This window comes from Myotis nattereri (genome assembly GCF_964212035.1).
Source record: "Myotis nattereri genome assembly, chromosome: 9".
Lineage (NCBI taxonomy): Eukaryota > Metazoa > Chordata > Mammalia > Chiroptera > Vespertilionidae > Myotis > Myotis nattereri.
In genome coordinates, this window is record NC_138084.1 from 70615492 (window position 1) to 70634733 (window position 19242).

At 40.8% G+C, this 19242-nt stretch overlaps 1 protein-coding gene across 1 annotated transcript in view; it reads right to left on the minus strand.

Annotated features, from left to right (window-relative positions):
- The window catches only part of CUL5 (cullin 5), a 102454-nt gene that overhangs the window by 58254 nt on the left and 24958 nt on the right, over nucleotides 1-19242 (minus strand). Inside the window, exon 2 of the mRNA XM_081098786.1 lies at nucleotides 4551-4660. Within this exon, the coding sequence (XP_080954912.1) occupies nucleotides 4551-4660 (110 nt within the window). The remainder of the gene's footprint in view (nucleotides 1-4550; nucleotides 4661-19242) is intronic.

Consider the following 19242-nt stretch of genomic DNA (forward strand, 5'->3'; position numbering starts at 1 on the left):
GAATCCTAAGAGGACAACATATTGATAAACCTTGGGTAACTCCAAGGAGATCAAAGATTTTTAAAAACAGTATATTAAAGCCACTAGCTGTAGCAAGTACAAAGTTATTGACTACTTCTGCTTAAAAGTACACATTAAGCAAGGAACGGCATCACACTATGGTCCTGTTCCCAGGCAGGAGTGCACAGAGAACAAGCATTATTCTAGATGATAAAGCATATTATCAATACAAATTAGAAAAAATAAAACAAAAAGAAACCCTACCACATTCAACATATTATTCATAAAATAGTTTAATCAAATAATTTAAGAAAAATACATGTATATATGAATGCTATGAACTTTTAAAAGGTCTCTGCTGTTTCTTATTAAATGCTAAGTTATTAAAAGGCAGAATCATGGATATAAGTTAATATGCAACAAGTTCTATATTGTTTAGGGAAATTAGATTATTTTCTTATGTAATAAAGAGAAAAAATGAGCACAATAGCTTAATGTATACATATAGATTACTCAGTCACATGTCTACAATTCACTGATATAGTCATTGATATAGTATTTCACTAGTGCGCACACACAAATTATAGCAGGTGTGAGACTGCCATCTTTAGGAAGACATGGTTGCAAAGTTGACCCTTGGCTGGCATCTGGGAACTTGGATTTTGGGAATGTTCTCACCATTTCCTGATAAGACTGGTTCACTGTATCTATACTGATTATGTAAAAATCTGATTTATGTTAAACACTTGCTTTCCACCTAAGAGTCTGGAACTTTGGTTCATGTCAGGCAGAGGCTGCCTATGTGACTGGCCCCAGGTAAAACCCTGGGCACTGAGTCTTTAATGAGCTTCCATGGTAGACAGGATTTCACATGTGTTGTAACAATTTGTTGCTGAAAGAATCAGGTCTATCCTGTGTGACTTCACTCGGAGAAGATGCTTGGTTAACCTGAACTTTACCACATGCATCTTGTTGGCATTTTGTTTTGTATCCTTCATTATAATAAAGTACAGCCAGGAATACAATTATATGGTCAGTCCTATGAGTCTTCCTAGCATTCCTTGAACCCAGGGTGGTCTTGAGACTGCTGACATGTTGGTGTCAGAAGTGGGATTCACTAGAACTGACTCATTGAAACATGGTGAAAGCATTGTTTGGGAAAAGCAAGGATGAAATGGTAGGATGACAAACCTTTCCTGCTAGGGTGGCTATGAACAGCAGCTGAGTTGGTATCTGCTATGAGAGGGAAGAGCTATCTATGAAATTTAAAAATAACCCCAGGCGAGTTGCGTCGCTTAATTTCCTGGCTGCTTTTGGGCCATGTTGATTCAAGTGAGAAGAGAAGCAGTACAGCCTGGATAATGCATTTGGTTTTTGTTCTCACCTCCAAGTCGGAGGAGAAAAGACCTAATAGTTCCCACAGGTAAGCTTTGGGTGGACCACAAAGGTTAAACTTTTGTGTTGCTCTATTCTAAGCATGAGGAAATAATAGTTAAATTAGATCCCAGGGCAGGGGAAGGGTTTAGATAAACCAAGGGAGGGGAAACCACTCCAACTGTTTCTTTAGCCTAACTTGCTGCTGCAACAACACCTTCATACTGCTTCCATTTCAGGTAGGATCTCCCAGCAACTATGTTAATGTTATAAATGCTGAATTTTACTCCTGGAATTTGAGTAAATTTGTAATGAAAAAAGGAGCAGGGTAAGTTTAAAAAGATGGCTTTGTATTTTGTGACTATTAAACATGGATGTATGATAAAGATATAAAATGTTATATGTTTGTACTCTCATAAATGCTAGAGGGATCATATCAATCAGAAAAAGTTGTAAAATAAAAAGTTAGCAATACACACCCTCCTCGCTTTTTACTGCTGGTGAGGGGATTGGAATTTAAAGTGTTTAAGTATTGGAAACAGATTAAGTTGCTGTAATGAAAGATATTTACTGTTATTTTTACCTATTGGTGTCTCTGAGAAAAGGAAGAAAACATAGAAAATCTCCAGATAGCAATACACTTTTGGAGTTTCAAAACACAGTTGTTAGTTGCTACTGAGCTCTTTTGAAATCAGATGTCTGGCCCTTAGAGGCTGATGATCTTCCAGCCTGATGTGCTATTTTTGAGTGGATCCATTTGGAATCTAAGACTGGCAAGAGTAAAATAGGCTTAGAAAAGTCTTGTCACTGGGACTTGGAACATGACTGTCTGTTCTGTCATATACTGTCTTTGCTACGCTGAAGAAAAGTCATTGGCTTTTTTGGAATCCCGAATTCGCAAATCCTAAGCCTGGATCTGAATCTAAGCTGAAACCTGATAATGTCTGGTGTTGGGCTGTTTAAACTTCAAACTTCAGTTTAGTGTACTGAACTAAATCAGGCATATGCTCAGTGAACTCGTCTTTGACTTGATTGCTGAAGATTTAAGACACACTTCTGTGGAGCCATAAGCTGAAAACACCATATACTTTGTTTGGATGGACCATCGGAACCACTTGCAATGCCCACAGAAAAGGGCTTATTCTCTGATGGACCATCTGAAATCAAGCTGTTGCCTGGTTTTATCTATCTGATACAGAGACTAAGTACCTTCCTAACTTGTGGTTACTGACAAAAGCTCTAGTTGGCAGAGGGCACTGTACTCGCTCCTTCCAGCCTGGACTCTCCATTGCTCTTAGGGATCTCTCACTACTATTGACTTGTGTTCAGCTTTCTGGATTAGCTGCAGTTTTCAACAACATATTAATAACCTGACTCTATTTCTCTTACTTTTACCTCACCCCTCCGTGTACACACATTTTAGTTAGGCAACTTAACTATTAAACACTGCTATTTTCAGAGGAACTAACTTTTTCCAGGCTGCTCACTAGATTATCAGGACAAAAGAGGTGGGAGGTCATGTAAATCTATTTTTGAAAGTTTTTGAAAAGTTGGGATTTCATCCAGCAAATCCCGAAACATGATACATCTTTCTAGGTAGGTTGTACAAAAATGTCTTTCTATACAAATGCTTTTGTACCTCTTGCAGGTCTGGATAATTGGGGCAATGAATAATTTTCATTAATGCATTGGACATACTGATTTTATAAGGGAGAGAAAACAAAACTCAGCATCAGGAGGACATTAATGATTTTTGTTTTTCAGAACTATTCTGGAAAGCTTTCACCTCTTCCTGGAAAACAAAACACACACAAAAATAAACAAAAACAAAAAACTCCTGGTGTTAACTTTCCATGCTGCTGTGAATGCTTTGACTTCAAGCTGACTGCCGAGCTTCCAATCACACCTAACAGTGCTCCGGGACAGCAGAGAGCAGCCCCAATTCCGACATTTTCCACAAAGACCAACTCTAAATGTAATCTGCACTGGTGAGGCAAATGAACTGGTGTCATAGATAAATTAAACTGTTTGGAATTAATTGCAATCCAAGCCTGAAATCAAGGCCTGAACTGAATTAACTGGACTGGATTAGGAACTCTAGAGTGAAAGGCCTGGGAGGAGGGCACACTAGGGCGCCTTCTTAACCTATACTACCGGACTAACAATTGTAAACTATTTGTTCCCAAGGGTACCATGTACACCGTCTAAGGCTGTACTTCTTTATTTGTGTACCCTATCATGACACTGCTTGAACCCTGGAAGTGTTCAGGTCCGCTTCAATTTATAGACCAGAGTTGTACTGTGCCTGAATTGATACTTCAGGCCATGTAAAAAGGTCCATACAGAAAGTCACCTACTTTTCTAAGACAAACCTCATGGTTAATGGGACTTATTTTAACTAACTAAATCCAGGACCTCTAAAAGATGTACCTGAGATCAATTCTATAGGTTGGTCTTGCCTTGCTGTGTGAAGTCCTACTGATAACAGTTTTGCTGTAAAGACATTTAGCCAAAGGTCAGGAGTTAACACAGCAGACCGGAGACTGTATTCCTTAGAAAGGCCTGCTTGGCCTGGGCTGGAATCTGAGAACTTGAATGGTCAACAGTTCCCTACACTGACAAAACTTTCCTGAAATGATAAGAATGGCTAACTGTGTCTAATAATCTATTTGTGTAAATAGTATGGTTTACACTGAACACCTGCTCTCTTTTTCTGAGGGTCTGAATTTTTGGTACATGACAGGCAGAAGCTGCCTATGTGACCAGCCTCCAATAAAAATCCTGGGCACTGAGTCTCCAATGAGCTTCTCTGGAAGACAACACATCACGTTGTCAATCCTGTTGCTGGGGAAGTTAAGTGTGCCTCATGTGACTCTACTGGGCGAATACTCTTGGCAGTTTGTGTTTCTTTCCTCAGACTTCACCCCATGTGCCTTTTCCCCTTTGCTGATTTTGCTTTGTGATAAATCATAGCTGTGAGTATAACTACATGTTAAGTCCTATGAGTCCTTGCAAATCACTGAAATCAGGGGTGGTCTTGAGGACCCCCAACGTAAGTAGTTATACTTTTAAACAAGTAACTAGATCAATAGAGTAAACATTTCACTTGAATATAGAAATACACCACCCAAACTTCCTTTATGTTAGCAAAATGTTAGAATTAATGGATTACTTACGAAAACAGATCAAACCACTGCTGTTTTGTAACAGACTCTTGGCGTAAAAGCTTCAACACAATTGGACGCATGAAATCCCATTTGTCTTCAAACTGAAGAGAACCTTTATTCTTTGATAAAAAGAAAAGAATAAATAATAGTTTAATTTAAATGCAGTTAAATCAAAAGTGTTTATTTTTATTTTTTAAAAGATAGCAAGAGAAATTTAAAAGAATCAGTTTTCCATAATGGAATCTCTATAAATTTAACCTGGTATCAAGAAATCACAGAAAGACAACCATAAAAAAAAAAATCAATTGTACAAAATTATATAGTGAAGAATTTGGTGTTGTCCAAAGTGAAGGTCTACCCTTTGCCCTTGGCTTCTAGTCTGGGCCCTTGGAATGTTATGTCATTATTTGCCTGGGGACCTTGGTTCATACTGAATATTCTAACAATGTGATTTAGGAAGGGAACTAACCAAACCCACATAGTCTTTGGGTGGGGACTGGCCAATTCGGAAACAATAACAATGCAAATTAGGGTGGGGGCTTTGGTTCAACCAACCTGGAGACTGAGATTACCCATGTGAGCAATCAATTAATCATGCCTACATGACAAAGCCTCAATAAAAATTCTGGACATCAAAAATTGGGTGAGTTTCATGGTGGCAGTACTCTATATGCACTGTCACACAGTGAGGCAAGGAGAGAAATGAGACCTGACTACACCAGGAAGGACAAGGGAAGCTCTGCTCGAAAAAACCTTCCTGGACTCAACCCTATATGTCTCTTTCTTCGGCTGATCTTAATCTTTTCTTTCCTTGTAACAAATCATAACCATGAGTAAAGCAGCTTTCAGTAAGATCTATGAGTTTTTCTAATGAATTATGAAACCTCATGCTGTTTTGGGAACCCCACATGTATGTAGCTAGTGTCAGAAATGAAGGTGGTCATGTGTGCAAAGAATATGGCCTCAAATTTTATAGTTGCCCTAAACTCCTCACAAAATGTACATTTAAAATCTATATAAACTCTGAAAACTGAGAAGAAAAAAAAAACCCACACAAGAAGATATTCCATTTCATTTTAAAATGCTAAGAAAATACTGATACCAAACTAGTGAGAAGAGAAAAAATGAAAACTCTAGACCAGCGATTCTCAACCTGTGGGTTGCGACCCCTTTGGGGGTCAAATGACCCTTTCACAGGGGTCGCCTAAGACCATCGGAAAACACATATTTAATTACATATTGTTTTTGTGATTAATCACTATGCTTTAATGATGTTCAATTTGTAACAATGAAAATACATCCTGCATATCAGATATTTACATTACGATTCAAAACAGTAGCAAAATTACAGTTATGAAGTATCAATGAAAATAATTTTATGGCCGAAACTGGTTTGGCTCAGTGGATAGAGCGTCAGCCTGCGGACTCAAGGGTCCCAGGTTCGATTCCGGTCAAGGGCATGTACCTGGGTTGCGGGCACATCCCCAGTGGGGGATGTGCAGGAGGCAGCTGATCGATGTTTCTCTCTCATCGATGTTTCTAGCTCTCTATCTCTCTCCCTTCCTCTCTGTAAAAAATCAATAAAATATATTTAAAAAAAAAAAAAAGAAAATAATTTTATGGTTGGGGGTCACCACAACATGAGGAACTGTATTAAAGGGTCGTGGCATTAGGAAGGTTGAGAACCACTGCTCTAGACCAATCTAACATAGAGAACATAGATGTAACCTCTTAAATAAATAGTAAATTAAACAAGTGGTATATCAACAGAATGACACCTTATAATTATGCACAATTTATCCCAGGAATGTCAAAGTGGCTCAATATTAGAAAAAAATATCAATTTGTTACATTACTAAAGAGACCCCATAAGTTAAATATAGCCATGTGACTTGCTTTTGCACATAAATTTGAATAAAAATCATTAATTTTCTAACATACCAGTATCACACACCCTAAGAAACTCATTATTGTTTTTACTATATCTTATTGAAGGTGTTGCTCACTTGTATCAGGTAAGATTCATGCACTGACGGCATGGAATCTGTAAACTCCCTGAAACTATAACCCAGAAGCAGTTTTTATTTTTATTTTTTAAAATATACTTTAGTGATTTCAGAGAGGAAGGGAAAGGGAGAAAGAGGTAGAAACATCAATAATGAGAGGGAATCATCGATCGGTTGCCTCCTCCACACCCCACACAGAGGATCGAGCCCGCAACCCAGGCATGTGCCCTGACCAGGAATCGAACCATGATTCCCTGGTTCATAGGTTGATGCTCCATCATTGAGCCACGCTGGCTGAGCCAGGAGCAGCTTTTAAACATATGGTCTGACAAGACCCTACACCAGAATCACCTAGGATGGTGATTACACATATAGATTTCTAAAACCTAACTCAGACCTGCTGGATCAGAATCTCTTTTTTTTCTTAAAAATCTATTTTCATTGACTTCAGATAGGAACGGAGAGGGAGACATAGAAACATCAATGATGAGAAAGAATCATTGATTGGCTGCCCCTTGCACTGGAAACTGAGCCCATAATTCAAGCATGTGCCCTCACCAGGAATTGAACTGTGGTCTCCTGGTTCATAGGTTGGCACTTAACCACTGAGCAATGCCAGCAGGGCTGGATCAGAATCTCTTGAGGTGAGATTAGAATTTGCATATATAACAAATTCATGATAAAAGTGTACAAAAATGTTAGGAGGGCTTATGACTCAAAAAGTTAGAAACCACTAATATTAAACTCTTCGAAAGCAAGTGATCCTTCTTACACCTACAAATACAGTTGATCCTAAAATTTATTGTACTGTCTCACCCAAGGTATGTACTTTAAAAATTTTATTTTTTATTTTATAGAGAGGAAAGGAGAAAGGGGGGGGGGGAGAGAAGGAGAAGGAGAGAAACATTAATGTGATTAGAGATTGGTTGCATCCCATATGCAGCCAACTGGGGATCAAGCCCACAACCTAGGTATGTGCCCTGACCAGGTATTGAGCCTGTAACCTTTTAATGTATGGGATGACACTCCAACAACTGAGCCACCTGGCCAGGGCACAAATCTTCTTGATTATGACATGGAGAATCATAATTTCCTCTTAATAAAAGGATATTTTATAATGTCAATTAAGTCTATTTCCATAAGTCATTTTGGCAATTTATAAAATAAAATGTAGTATAAATCCTTCAATTAAAATTAAAAAGGTACAGAGGACTAGAATAAATAGGTATTTGAGATAAATTAAATACTGGTTAGGCTCTGAAATCTATCAGCTACGGCAAAATAACAGGAAATACATTTTGGTGCTTCTGTTTGATGAAACATACAAGATTAACTACAGAAACACTTTCTCCTAATAATCAATTAAAGAAGGAATTTAATAATTAAATGTTTTCTATTAAGTTTTTATAATAGACTAGAGGCCCGGTGCACAAAAATTTGTGCACTCGGGGGAAGGGGGGGGGGGTCCCTCAGACCAGCCTGTGCCCTCTTGCAGTCTGGGACCCCTCGGGAGATAATGACCTGCTGGCTTAGGCCTGCTCCTGGGTGGCAGAGGGCAGGCCCAATCCCTAGGTGCAGCCCCTGGTCGGGCTCAGAACAGGGGCGATTGGGGAGTTGGGGCGCCTTCCCCTGTCATGCACAGAGCAGGGCAGATTGGGAGGTTGCGATGCCACCCTCAGTCACGCTCAGGGTAGGGCCGATTGGGGGGTTGGGTCACCGCCCCCTGTCACACTCAAGGCAGGGTTGATGGGGAGGTTGCGGCGCCACCCCCTGTCACGCACAGAGCAGGGCCAATCAGGGGGTTGGGGAGCTCCCCCCTGTCACGCACAGAGCAGGGCCGATCAGGGGGTTGAGGAGCTCCCCCCTGTCACTCACAGAGTAGGGCCGATAGAGGAGTTGGGGACACCGCCCCGTCACACTCAGGGCAGGGCGGATCAGGGGGTTGGGGCGCCGCCCTCTATTACCCACAGAGCATTTTCAGTTTTTTAAGGAAACTCCATACTGTCTTCCATAGTGGCTGCACCAGTCTGCATTCCCACCAGCAGTGCACAAGTGTTCCTTTTTCTCCACATCCTCTCCAGCACTTGTCGTTTGTTGATTTGTTGATGATAGCCAGTCTGACAGGTGTGAGATGGTACCTCATTGTTGTTTTGATTTGCATCTCTTGGATGATTAGTGACTTTGAGCATGTTTTCATATGTCTCTTGGCTTTCTGAATGTCCTCTTTTGAAAGGTGTCTATTTAGGTCCTTTGCCCATTTTTTGATTGGATTGTTTATCTTCCTTTTGTTAAGTTGTATGAGTTCCCTATAAATTTTGGAGATTAATAATTTTTTTTTTTTGAGCCCTGGCTAGTGTGTCTCAATTGGCTGAAGCATCATCCAGTGCATCAAAAGATGGCAGGCAACCATCTGTGTGTGAGGCAACCGATAGATGTTTCTCGGTTACAATGATGTTTCCCTCCCTCTTTCTCTCGCTCTCTCCCTCAAAACTCCCTCTCTCTCTAGAATAAATGAAAAACATATCCTTGGATGAGGATTAAAAATAAATAAGTAAATAAATAAATAAATAAATAAAAGTTGTTCAACATCACTAATCATTAGAGAAATGCAAATCAAAACCACAATGAGATACCATAGATAAATGGCTACCATAGATAAACCAACAAGTGTTGGAGAAAAGGGAACCCCAGTGCACTCTTGGCAGTGCAACCATTATGGAAAACATTGAGGAGGTTCCTCAAGAAGTTAAAAATGGAGAGGTGTTTGCGTATTTGCGACTTAGCAAAAGTGGCTGCGAAGAATCATGGATAAAAATCATCCATTGTGGCTGGCCTGGAATTTCTGATCAAAAGATTCTAGGCCTTCCTTTTGCAAGGTATCTGGGGTCCTTGAATAGGGAAAAAAGGACAAAGTTCTAATATTCCCTTTGCTTCCCCCAGCCTTCTGCCCCAGATCTTTTTATATATTTTTCTTAATTGATTTTTTTTACAGAGAGGAAGGGAGAGGGATAGAGAGTTCAAAATATCGATGAGAGAGAAACATCATCAGCTGCCTCCTGCACACCCCCTACTGAGGAAGTGTCCGCCACCCAGGTACATGCCCTTGACCGGAATCGAACCCGCGACCCTTCAGTCCGCAAGCTGATGCTCTATCCACTGAGCCAAACCGGTCAGGGCCCCTAGATCTTTTATTATCAGGTTTCCACTGTCTTCCAGGATCTAACTTCGGAACTGCAATTATTATTCTTGGGAAAATTGTTAGAATTTATGGCCAGGTCCTTCGAGGTTTCGTTGTCATCATCATAATCATCATAAAAAACATTTATTTATTCAACAAGTAGTTATTAAGCATATACTATATGTTCCAGGCATTGCTCTAGCTTTGGGGATAGAGTGATGAATATGACAAACAAAGTTTCTGTGCTCATGAAACATAAAATTAGTTGGACCTAGTTGGGTCCCAGCCGGTTTGGCTCAGTGGACAGAGCATCGGCCTGCGGACTGGAGGGTCCCAGGTTCCATCCCAGTCAAGGGCACATGCCCCGGTTGGGCACGGCCCCCAGTTGGAGGCAGCCAATGAATGATTCTCTCTCATCATTGATGTTTCTATCTCTCCCTTTCCCTTCTTCTCTGAAATCAGTAAAAATAAAAAAATAAAAATAAAAAGTTAAAAATGGAACTGCCTTTTGCCCAGTGATTGCACTTCTGGGAATACCTCTGAAGAAACCCCAAATACTAATTCAAAAGAATATATGCACCCCTATGTTCATTGCAGCATTATTTACAATAGCCAAGATATGGAAGCAGCTCAAGTGCCCACCAGTAGAAGAGTGGATAAAAAAACAACAGCTATGGTACATTTACACAATGGATACTACTCAGCGGTAAAAATAATGAAACTTTATCTTTTGCAACATAGATGGATCTAGAGCAAGCATGTCAAACTCGCAGGCCACGGGCCACATGCCTTGTTTATTTGGCCTGTGTTAACCTTTGAGTTTGACATGTTTTATCTAGAGCAGTGGTTCTCAACCTTCCTAATGACGCGACCCTTTAATACAGTTCCTTATGTTGTGGTGACCCCCAACCATAAAATTATTTTTGTTCCAACTTCATAACTGTAATTTTGCTACTGTTATGAATCGTAACGTAAATATCTGATATGCAGGATATATTTTCATTGTTACAAATTGAACATAATTAAGGCATAGTAATTAATCACAAAAACAATATGTAATTATATATTGTGAAATATTTATTTCTAATTACAAATAAATGAAATTTTGTCTTGAAGCATGGTGTAGCATGGGTAACAGTCTTAATATAACAACAGTAAACTCCATTGCTACATTTTGTGACAGTAAGCATAAAAAGCCAATGTCAGTGTGAAGGTTGAGATTGCTTCTTTCTCACCAGATCAGAAATTCTCGGGGCAGTCTTTGCAAGAGCACAACAAAGATCATCTTCCACAACAAGTCTACTTCTGTATTTAGACTTGATAACCAACAAGCTGGAAAACCCTGTTTCACAAAGATATGTTGTTGGAAATGGAAGAAGGCACAACACAGTCTCAGACAGAACAGGATATGAGTGCAAACACTTTATCCAGAATTTTGTAACTGGCATTGTAGAGAAATCAGTTCTCGCTGCATTGTTATTAATAAGTTCAATGAACTCCTCTTTGTGCTGTCTCAGGAACATCTTCAACTTTGACTATGAATGGGCTTCTGGCAAGTGAAAATGGGGTGTCAGCTAGTTTTGGAAAGTATGATGAAATTTCGTCTGCAAGCATGTGCAAGTGTTCTTTCACAGAAATTATCATCATAATCCTTTTGTCTGGTTCAATGTCATGTTCCTCAAAGAGAGCAGATAAGGTAGGCAACATGTAAATTTTATTTTCATCCAATTTTTTTTTGCCAAAGCTGAAGTTTCATTTGGAATGATCGGATCTTTTCAGACAAATCGAGGCATGTCGCATTTGGTCCTTGCAGTGATAAATTTAACTCATTCAAGATGGCAAAGATGTCAACCAAGTAAACTATTTTCTGCAGTTCACTTTTATTGCTGAAAAGTGCTTTGAACTGCGGTCTTGCTTTCTGATTAAAAAACCATCTCGCTTCAGTGTGAAATAGCAGAGCATTGTTCGGCGCATCCAACTCGTTGCACAGTTGCAAAAACAGTCAACTGTTTAAAGTGCTCGCCTTTATAAAATTGACACAACTTATGACGCTTTTCATTACTTCTTGTAACTCTTGTGGCAGCGTCTTCATTGCTAGTATTTGCTGATGAATCATACAGTGAATTCCAATGACTTTTGGTGACTCATTCAGTACCAAACATTGAAATCCAGAGCGACATCCTAGCATAGCTGGAGCACCATCTGTGCAAACACCACAAACCTTTTCCTAGGAGAGCTTATGAACCAACTGTGTCAAATACATCACGTGCAGTAGTTGTTGTTTCAAGAGGTTTGCAAAAAATAAACTCATCTTTAAAGTCGCCATCATTAATATACCTCACGTAAACCAGTAACTGTGAGCACTTTGCAACATCTGTAGATTCATCAATCTGGATACTAAATATTAGAAGTGGAGCAGATTTAATTTCCTGGATTACCTGACCAAGAATATCAGCAGACATGTCATCTATTCTTCTGCGGACAATGTCGTTAGATAAGGAAATTGCACTCAATTTCATAACAAATTTGTCTCCGATCATAACTCGAACAATGTCCTTGGCCACTGGCAACAGTAAATCCTCAGCAATGGTGTGAGGTTTCATAGCTCTGGCGATTCTGAGTGCCACCAAATATGAAGCTTCAACGGCTGCTACATTTTGTTTGTGGTACTTGCCACCAGTGTCAAGTCTGGCTTTCTTGAGTCTATCAGCTTTGCTTCTAAAATAGTTGGTATCCTTGCCAGCAAATCTTGGATGCTTGCTATCAAAATGGCGTTTTAGTTTGTTCGGCTTCATAGATTTGGCTGATAGAACTTCACAACAAATAACACATTGCGGTTTCTCAATTCCTGCTGTAATTATTGAGGTAAAACCATACTGTAAAAAATCCTCACTATATTTTCTTTTCTTAACGTTCTTCTCTACACGATCCATTGTCATGGGATGGTTTGCTAATGAAAATAATATATAACAATAGCTTTAATAATACAAAAGATGATACATGGCATAGTTCAGTCAATACAGTTCATTAAACTTTCCTATGATTTACCATTCTCTGTGTTGTTTTTTTACATACCTGTTACTATCACAAGGGGGCAGTATTCACATCAACCACAGCTGAATATAAAAAGACTGATCAGCATCCAGATTAAGTTCCCATGGTACAGATATTCTTTTTTGCAGTAGTTGATGATTTTACAGTACATGATTTTACATTTACCCAGTAATTATAACTCATGAAGTGTCGTTTTACCTCCAATACTGCTGCTTTTAACAGAGTAGCTGCTTTCAACACAGCAGCTGCTTTCTACACAGTAGCTGCTCTCTACACAGTAGCTGCTCTCTACACATGTGTGACTGGTCCGCATAAGTACATTATGGCGCCAACCCTGTCACATACACCTGTATTTGTATGGGGTGTATGTGATGGGGTTGGCGCGATGATGTCATCACGCCGGGTACTTGTATGTGGGCGTATCTGCATGTGGGCGGGCCTGCCTGGAGATGGATAGAGGAGCAGTGTCTCGGTTCCTAAGACCATTGAAAATATGTGTTTTCCGATGGTCTTAGGCGACCCCTGTGAAAGGGTTATTCGACCTCCAAAGGGGTCACGACCCACAGGTTGAGAACCGCTGATCTAGAGGGTATTATGCTAAGTGATGTAAGTCAGACAAAGAAAAATACCATATGATTTCACTTATATGTGGAATCTAATGAACAAAATAAATAAAATAGAAAGACTCATAGATACAGAGAACAGACCGACAGTTGTCAGAGGGGAGGGGATTGGGAGCTGGGTGAAAAAGGTGACGGGATTAAGCAGTACAAATTGGTAGTTACAGAACAGTCACAGAGATGTAGATTGCAGCATAGGGATTACAGTCAATAGTATCATGATAACTATGTATGCGGCCAGGTGGGTACTTGAAGCAGCAGGGGGACTACTCTGTAAAGTACATAATTTTCTAACCACTTTGCTGTACATCTGAAACTAATACAGAATAATACTGAATATAAACTGTAATTCAAAACAATAAATTTAAAAAAATTTTAAATGACACATACACACACACACACACACAAAGAGTATGGCATTCTGGAAACTAAGTGAATGAAACCATATCAAGAAAGAGAGGATGATCCACTTTAGCAATCCTCCTAAAAGGTTATGTATGATAACCCATGAAATAGCAACATGAAAGTTACTGAGACTTTGTCAATAATAGTTTTTCTAGGGTGATATGAACAAAAGCCATACTGGAGTATAATTAAGAGAGATCTTACTAAATTCTCTCAAATAAGAAGCATGTGGCCTCAGTGAGCCTCATACCAGCAGCTAAGTGGCTCCAGGCCCAGCATTAGCAGCAGCCAGCCTTGGTTCATAGCTTGGCTTTGCCTAAGCTGCTCCAAGCCCATCACAAGTAGCAGATATCTGCAGATCACTTTGTAGCTTATGCCAGGTGGCCCCAGGCAGAACATAGGACAGGGCTGACTTTGGTCTGCACCTCACGGGAGGCCCCAGAGCAAGTGCAATCAGTGGACAGCTTCAGACAATGTCGAAGAACCACCTAACTACCAGTGTCACACTCAAGAAGTGGACTCAGCAGGCACCCAAGCCCTGCCAGAGTAAGTCCTACTCCATAGGCTGGGCCCCTGCACAGCCAATCCTCTATGGTGGTCAGAAATCAGTGGTCACAGACAGTCCTTGCAGCTGACTGACCTGGGTAAATCCCTCCCATTGATGTGCCAACAATCAAGGCTCAACCACAAGATGAGGGTGTACAGACCACAGAGGAGGGCATACCTTGAGTTCCCAGCTTGGGTGATAGGGGAGGCTGTGCCACTGGACCCTACAGGATACCTACTACATTAGGCCACTCTACCAAGGCTGGAAGATGGGTCAGCTCTGCCTAATACACTTAAACAAACAGGGAGGTTGCTAAAATAAGGAGACAAAAGAAACACACCCCAAATGAAAGAACAAAGCAAAACACCAGAAAAAGAACTAAAAAAATCTACTATATGCAAAGTTCAAAACATGGGTTATATGGATGCTCAATGAACTTAGTGAGAACCTCAACATCATACAAAAGAACCAGAAATAAAGGATATACTAACAGAAATGTCTTATAAGGAATCAACACTAGAGTAGATGAAGCCGAGAATCAAATCAGCCATTTGAAACATAAGGAAGTAAGAAACACCCAAGCAGAGCAGGAAAAAAATATCCAAAAAGTGTGGCCAGTGTAAGTAGCCTCTGGGACAACTTCAAGCATACCAATATTCGCATCATGGGAATGCTGGAAGGAGAGAGAGAGAGCAATAAATTGAAAACCTATTTGAAAAAACAATGACAGAAAACTTCCCTAACTTGGTGAAGAAAATAGACATACAAGGCCAGGAAGCACAGAGAATCCCAAGCAAGATAAACCCAAAGAGGCCCACACCAAGAACATCATAATTAAAATGCCAAAGGTTAAAGACAAAGAGAATCAAAAGCAGCAAGAGAAAAGCAGTTAGTTATCTACAAGGGAGTTCCCATAAGATTGACAGCTGATTTCTCAGAGAAATGTTGCAGGCCATAAGGAACTGGTAAGAAACATTCAAAATGATGAAAAGCAAGGACCTATAATCAAGATTACTCTACCCAGAAATGCTATCATTTAGACTTGAAGGACAGATAAACAGCTCCTGTGACGAGAAAAATCTAAAGGAGTTAATCACCAACAAACCAGTATTATATGAAATGTTAAAGGGTCTTCTTTAAGACAAAAACCAAGAATATGAACAATACCCCTGGCCAGTGTAACTCAGTTGGTTGGAGTGTTGTTCTGTACACCAAAGGTGGTGGATTTGATTCCCGGTCAGGGCACATAACTAGGTTTCGGGTTCGATCTTCAGTTGGGGGGCTTACAGGAGGCAACAGATCGATGCTTCTCTCTCTCCCTCCCTTCCTCTCTTAAAGATCAAATAAAAAAGAGTATGAACAATAAAATGGCAATAAATACATTACCTATCTGCAATTGAATCTAAAAAACAAAATGTACAAACAAGCAGTACAGAAACAGACTCATAGATTCAGAAAACGTTTTGACAGTTGCCAGATGGGAGGGGGTGGTGAGGATGGGTGAAAAAGGTGAAGGGATTAAGAAATACAAATTGGTTGTACAGAATAGTCATGCAGATGTAATGTACAGCATAAGGAATATAGTCAATAACAATCTAGTAACTATGTATGGTGTCAGATGGATGGGAGATTTATCATAATTATCACCTTTTTTTTTTTTTTAAAGAGAAGTCCAGCCAGCGTAGCTCAGTGTTTGAGCCTCAACCTATGAACCAGGAGGTCTCGGTTCAATTCTGAATCAGGGCACATGACTGGGTTGCAGGCTCAATCCCCAGAGGCAGCCAATCAATGATTTTCTCTCATCATGCATGTTTCTATCTCTCTCTCCCTTCCTGTCTGAAATCAATAAAAATGTATTTTTAAAAAAGAGAGAGAAAGAAAGGCACTAGAAAAAGTAAAGAGAACTTGATAATTTTAGCTTTAAAAGGGAGCACAGAAATGGCATAATAACTGGTATAATGAGAGGGAGTCAATTGTTTTTTTAAGATGGCATACAGTCCGGCCAGTGTGGCTCAGTGGTTGAGCATCAACTTATGAACCCAGAGGGCATGGTTCTCTTCCTGGTTGCAGAATATGCCTGGTTTGTAGGCTCGATCCCTAGTGGAGGGCATGTAGGAGGCAGCTGTTCAATGATTCTCACTCAGTATTGATATTTCTATCTCTCACCCCCTCATCCTTCTCTCTGAAATCAATAAAAAAATATAATAAATACATTTTAAAAAAATAAATAAAAGCTTAAAAAAAGGATGGAATACAATGTTTGTATATTGGTAGGCATGCTCCAGGACATAATATTGATGAAGTAGGAGAAAAAAGGAGAAGTTGCCATAGAATTTAAATTGCCCTGGGGAAGCAGAAGGGAATGGAATCTAATGCATAGGTGGAGGAATTGGCTATATGCTAAGGGGGAAGGCAAAGTATGCACCTGTAGATACTGGTAGGAAATAGGTGCTGATTAGGAGGATAGACGAGGCACCATGCTGAGTTCATTTTTTATTGCTTCAGTTTCTCAGTGATGTGGAAATAAGAAAAATGCTTGGGAGATGGGGGAGGAGGTGCTGGAATCTTAGAGAAAATATGTGAAATAGGCATCTAGGAAAGTGGAAGAATAAATTACTATGGTTCCACTAAGTTTAGAAGACAGATTTCAAAGTTTGGCAAGTCAAAGCAACAAAATTTTGTGGCACCATGAGTACCAGAAAAAAGAAAACTAGAGAGGGAGCTATGGAGATATGCAGAGGGGTCCCCTAGAGACTGAATATTAACCTAGACACTTGTGTGAGAAAAATACCAGAGACTGGATGAAGAACTATGAGAAAGAAGTGGACAGAACAATCCCTAGAGCCCACACAGGGCTAGGAAGAGTTTGTGTTCCCACCAGCCAGACTTAAATGTTCCTTTATATATATATTTGATTTCAGAGAGAAAGGGAGGGAGAGAGAGATAGAAACATCAATCATGTGAGAGAATCATTGATTAGTTGCCTTCTGCACATCCCCCAACTGGAGATCGAGCCTGCAACCCAGGCATGTGCCCTGACCAGGAATTGAACTGTGACCTATTGGTTCATAGGTTGACGCTCAACCACTGAGCCACGCCAGCTGGGCAGAGTTAAATGTTCCGTAACAAGCTAGGCATTGGGTAGAGACCTCAAAAAGATATTGCATTTATAGTGGAGCCAAAATAGCCCTACCATGAATGTTGTTCTAGACCAGTGGTTCCCAAGGTGGGGCATATGCCCCACGGAGGAGGGGGGGAGGTGTCACAATTTTATTTCTAAGGAGGGCAATTTGAGAGTTATCAACAGTGCATTTTTTACATTTCTTATGCTTCTAGGGACCTCCTATACAGAATCCCATCTAGTAAAGAGGGAATATGCTAATTGACCATCACGTCCTCACAAGATGGCAGCACCCACAGCCAATAAAAAGGGAATATGCTAATTGATTACCACGCCCTTACAAAGATGGCAGAACCCACAGTCACAAGATGGAGGCGCCTAGTCGCCTCAGCCCCACCTCATCCAGCTTCAGTCCCCCTGTCCCCTCAGCCCCGCCTCATCCAGCCTCAGTCCCCTCAGCCCCCCTCATCCAGCCTCAGTCCCCTCAGCCCCGCCTCATCCAGCCTCAGTCCCCCTGTCCCCTCAGCCCCGCCTCATCCAGCCGGAGTCCCCTCAGCTCCGCCTCATCCAGTCCCCACAGCATCCAGCCTCAGTCCTCCAGTCTCCTCAGTCCTGCAGGGGAAGGCAGTTGGAGGCTATTGGACTGGCAGGGGAGGGCAGGTGGAGGCGATCAGGCTGGCAGGGGAGGGCAGGTGGAGGTAATCGGACCAGCAGGGAGGGCAGTTGAGGACGATCATGCTGGCAGGGGAGCAGTTAGGTGTCAGTCAGGCTGGCATGGGAGTGGTTAGGGGGTGATCAGGCTGGCATGGGAGTGGTTAAGGGCAATCAGGCAGGCAGGCAGGCGAGTGGTTAGGAGCCAGCAGTCCCGGATTGTGAGAGGGATGTCCGACTGCCGGTTTAGGGTAAACCGGCAGTCAGACATCCACCAAGGGGTCCCAGATTGGAGAGGATGCAGGCTGGACTAAGAGACACCCCCCCTCCAATGCACAAATTTCATGCACTGGGCCTCTAGTATAAATATATATTGTGACATATTTATGCATTTCAGTTGTCTATGATGTTTTGAAACTTTATTTTCTATTTTTTCGTATCACTTCATATTATTATTCTTCTTAACAATTTCTTAATGGTTTCTTCCTCAGTACTTCAACTGTCCTTTAGTTCTTTTATTTTTCTCTTTCATGGATCTCATGTTCTTTGGAAGCTTGTTTAAACCAAGTTAATGGCCTTTTAGGCTTCCTCCACTTGAATAAGAGCTCAATTTTTGTATAATAATAAGAATTATATGCTACGGGAGGGGAGCATCAGGATTTTAGAGATGCTTCGGTGGGGCATGGCCAGAAAAAGGTTGGAAACCACTGTTCTAGACTCATCCTAACAAAACTTAAAAGCAAGCTTCAAAAGGATCAAGTTGAGGAGAGAACCAAGATGGCGACATAGGTAACACCTGTACTTGCTGCCTCTCAAAACCACATCAAAACTACAACTAAAAGACAAAACAACTATCACCCAGAACTGCGGGAAAGCTGGCTGAGTGGAAGTTCTACAATTAGAAGGAAAGAAAAAAGTGCATTGAGATTGGTAGGAGGTGTGAAGGCGCCCGCGGAACAGGCTGGAAACCGGGTGTGCTGTTTGTTTTTTTAAAATTGGGAGGGAGATACAAGCCCCCAATTGCTCTGAACTCCAGTTCCAGGTGAGACTCTGGGAACCCAGACTCATATGGGGAGAAACTGGACTGCTGACATCGGGCCAGAACGCTGGGTGGCTTTC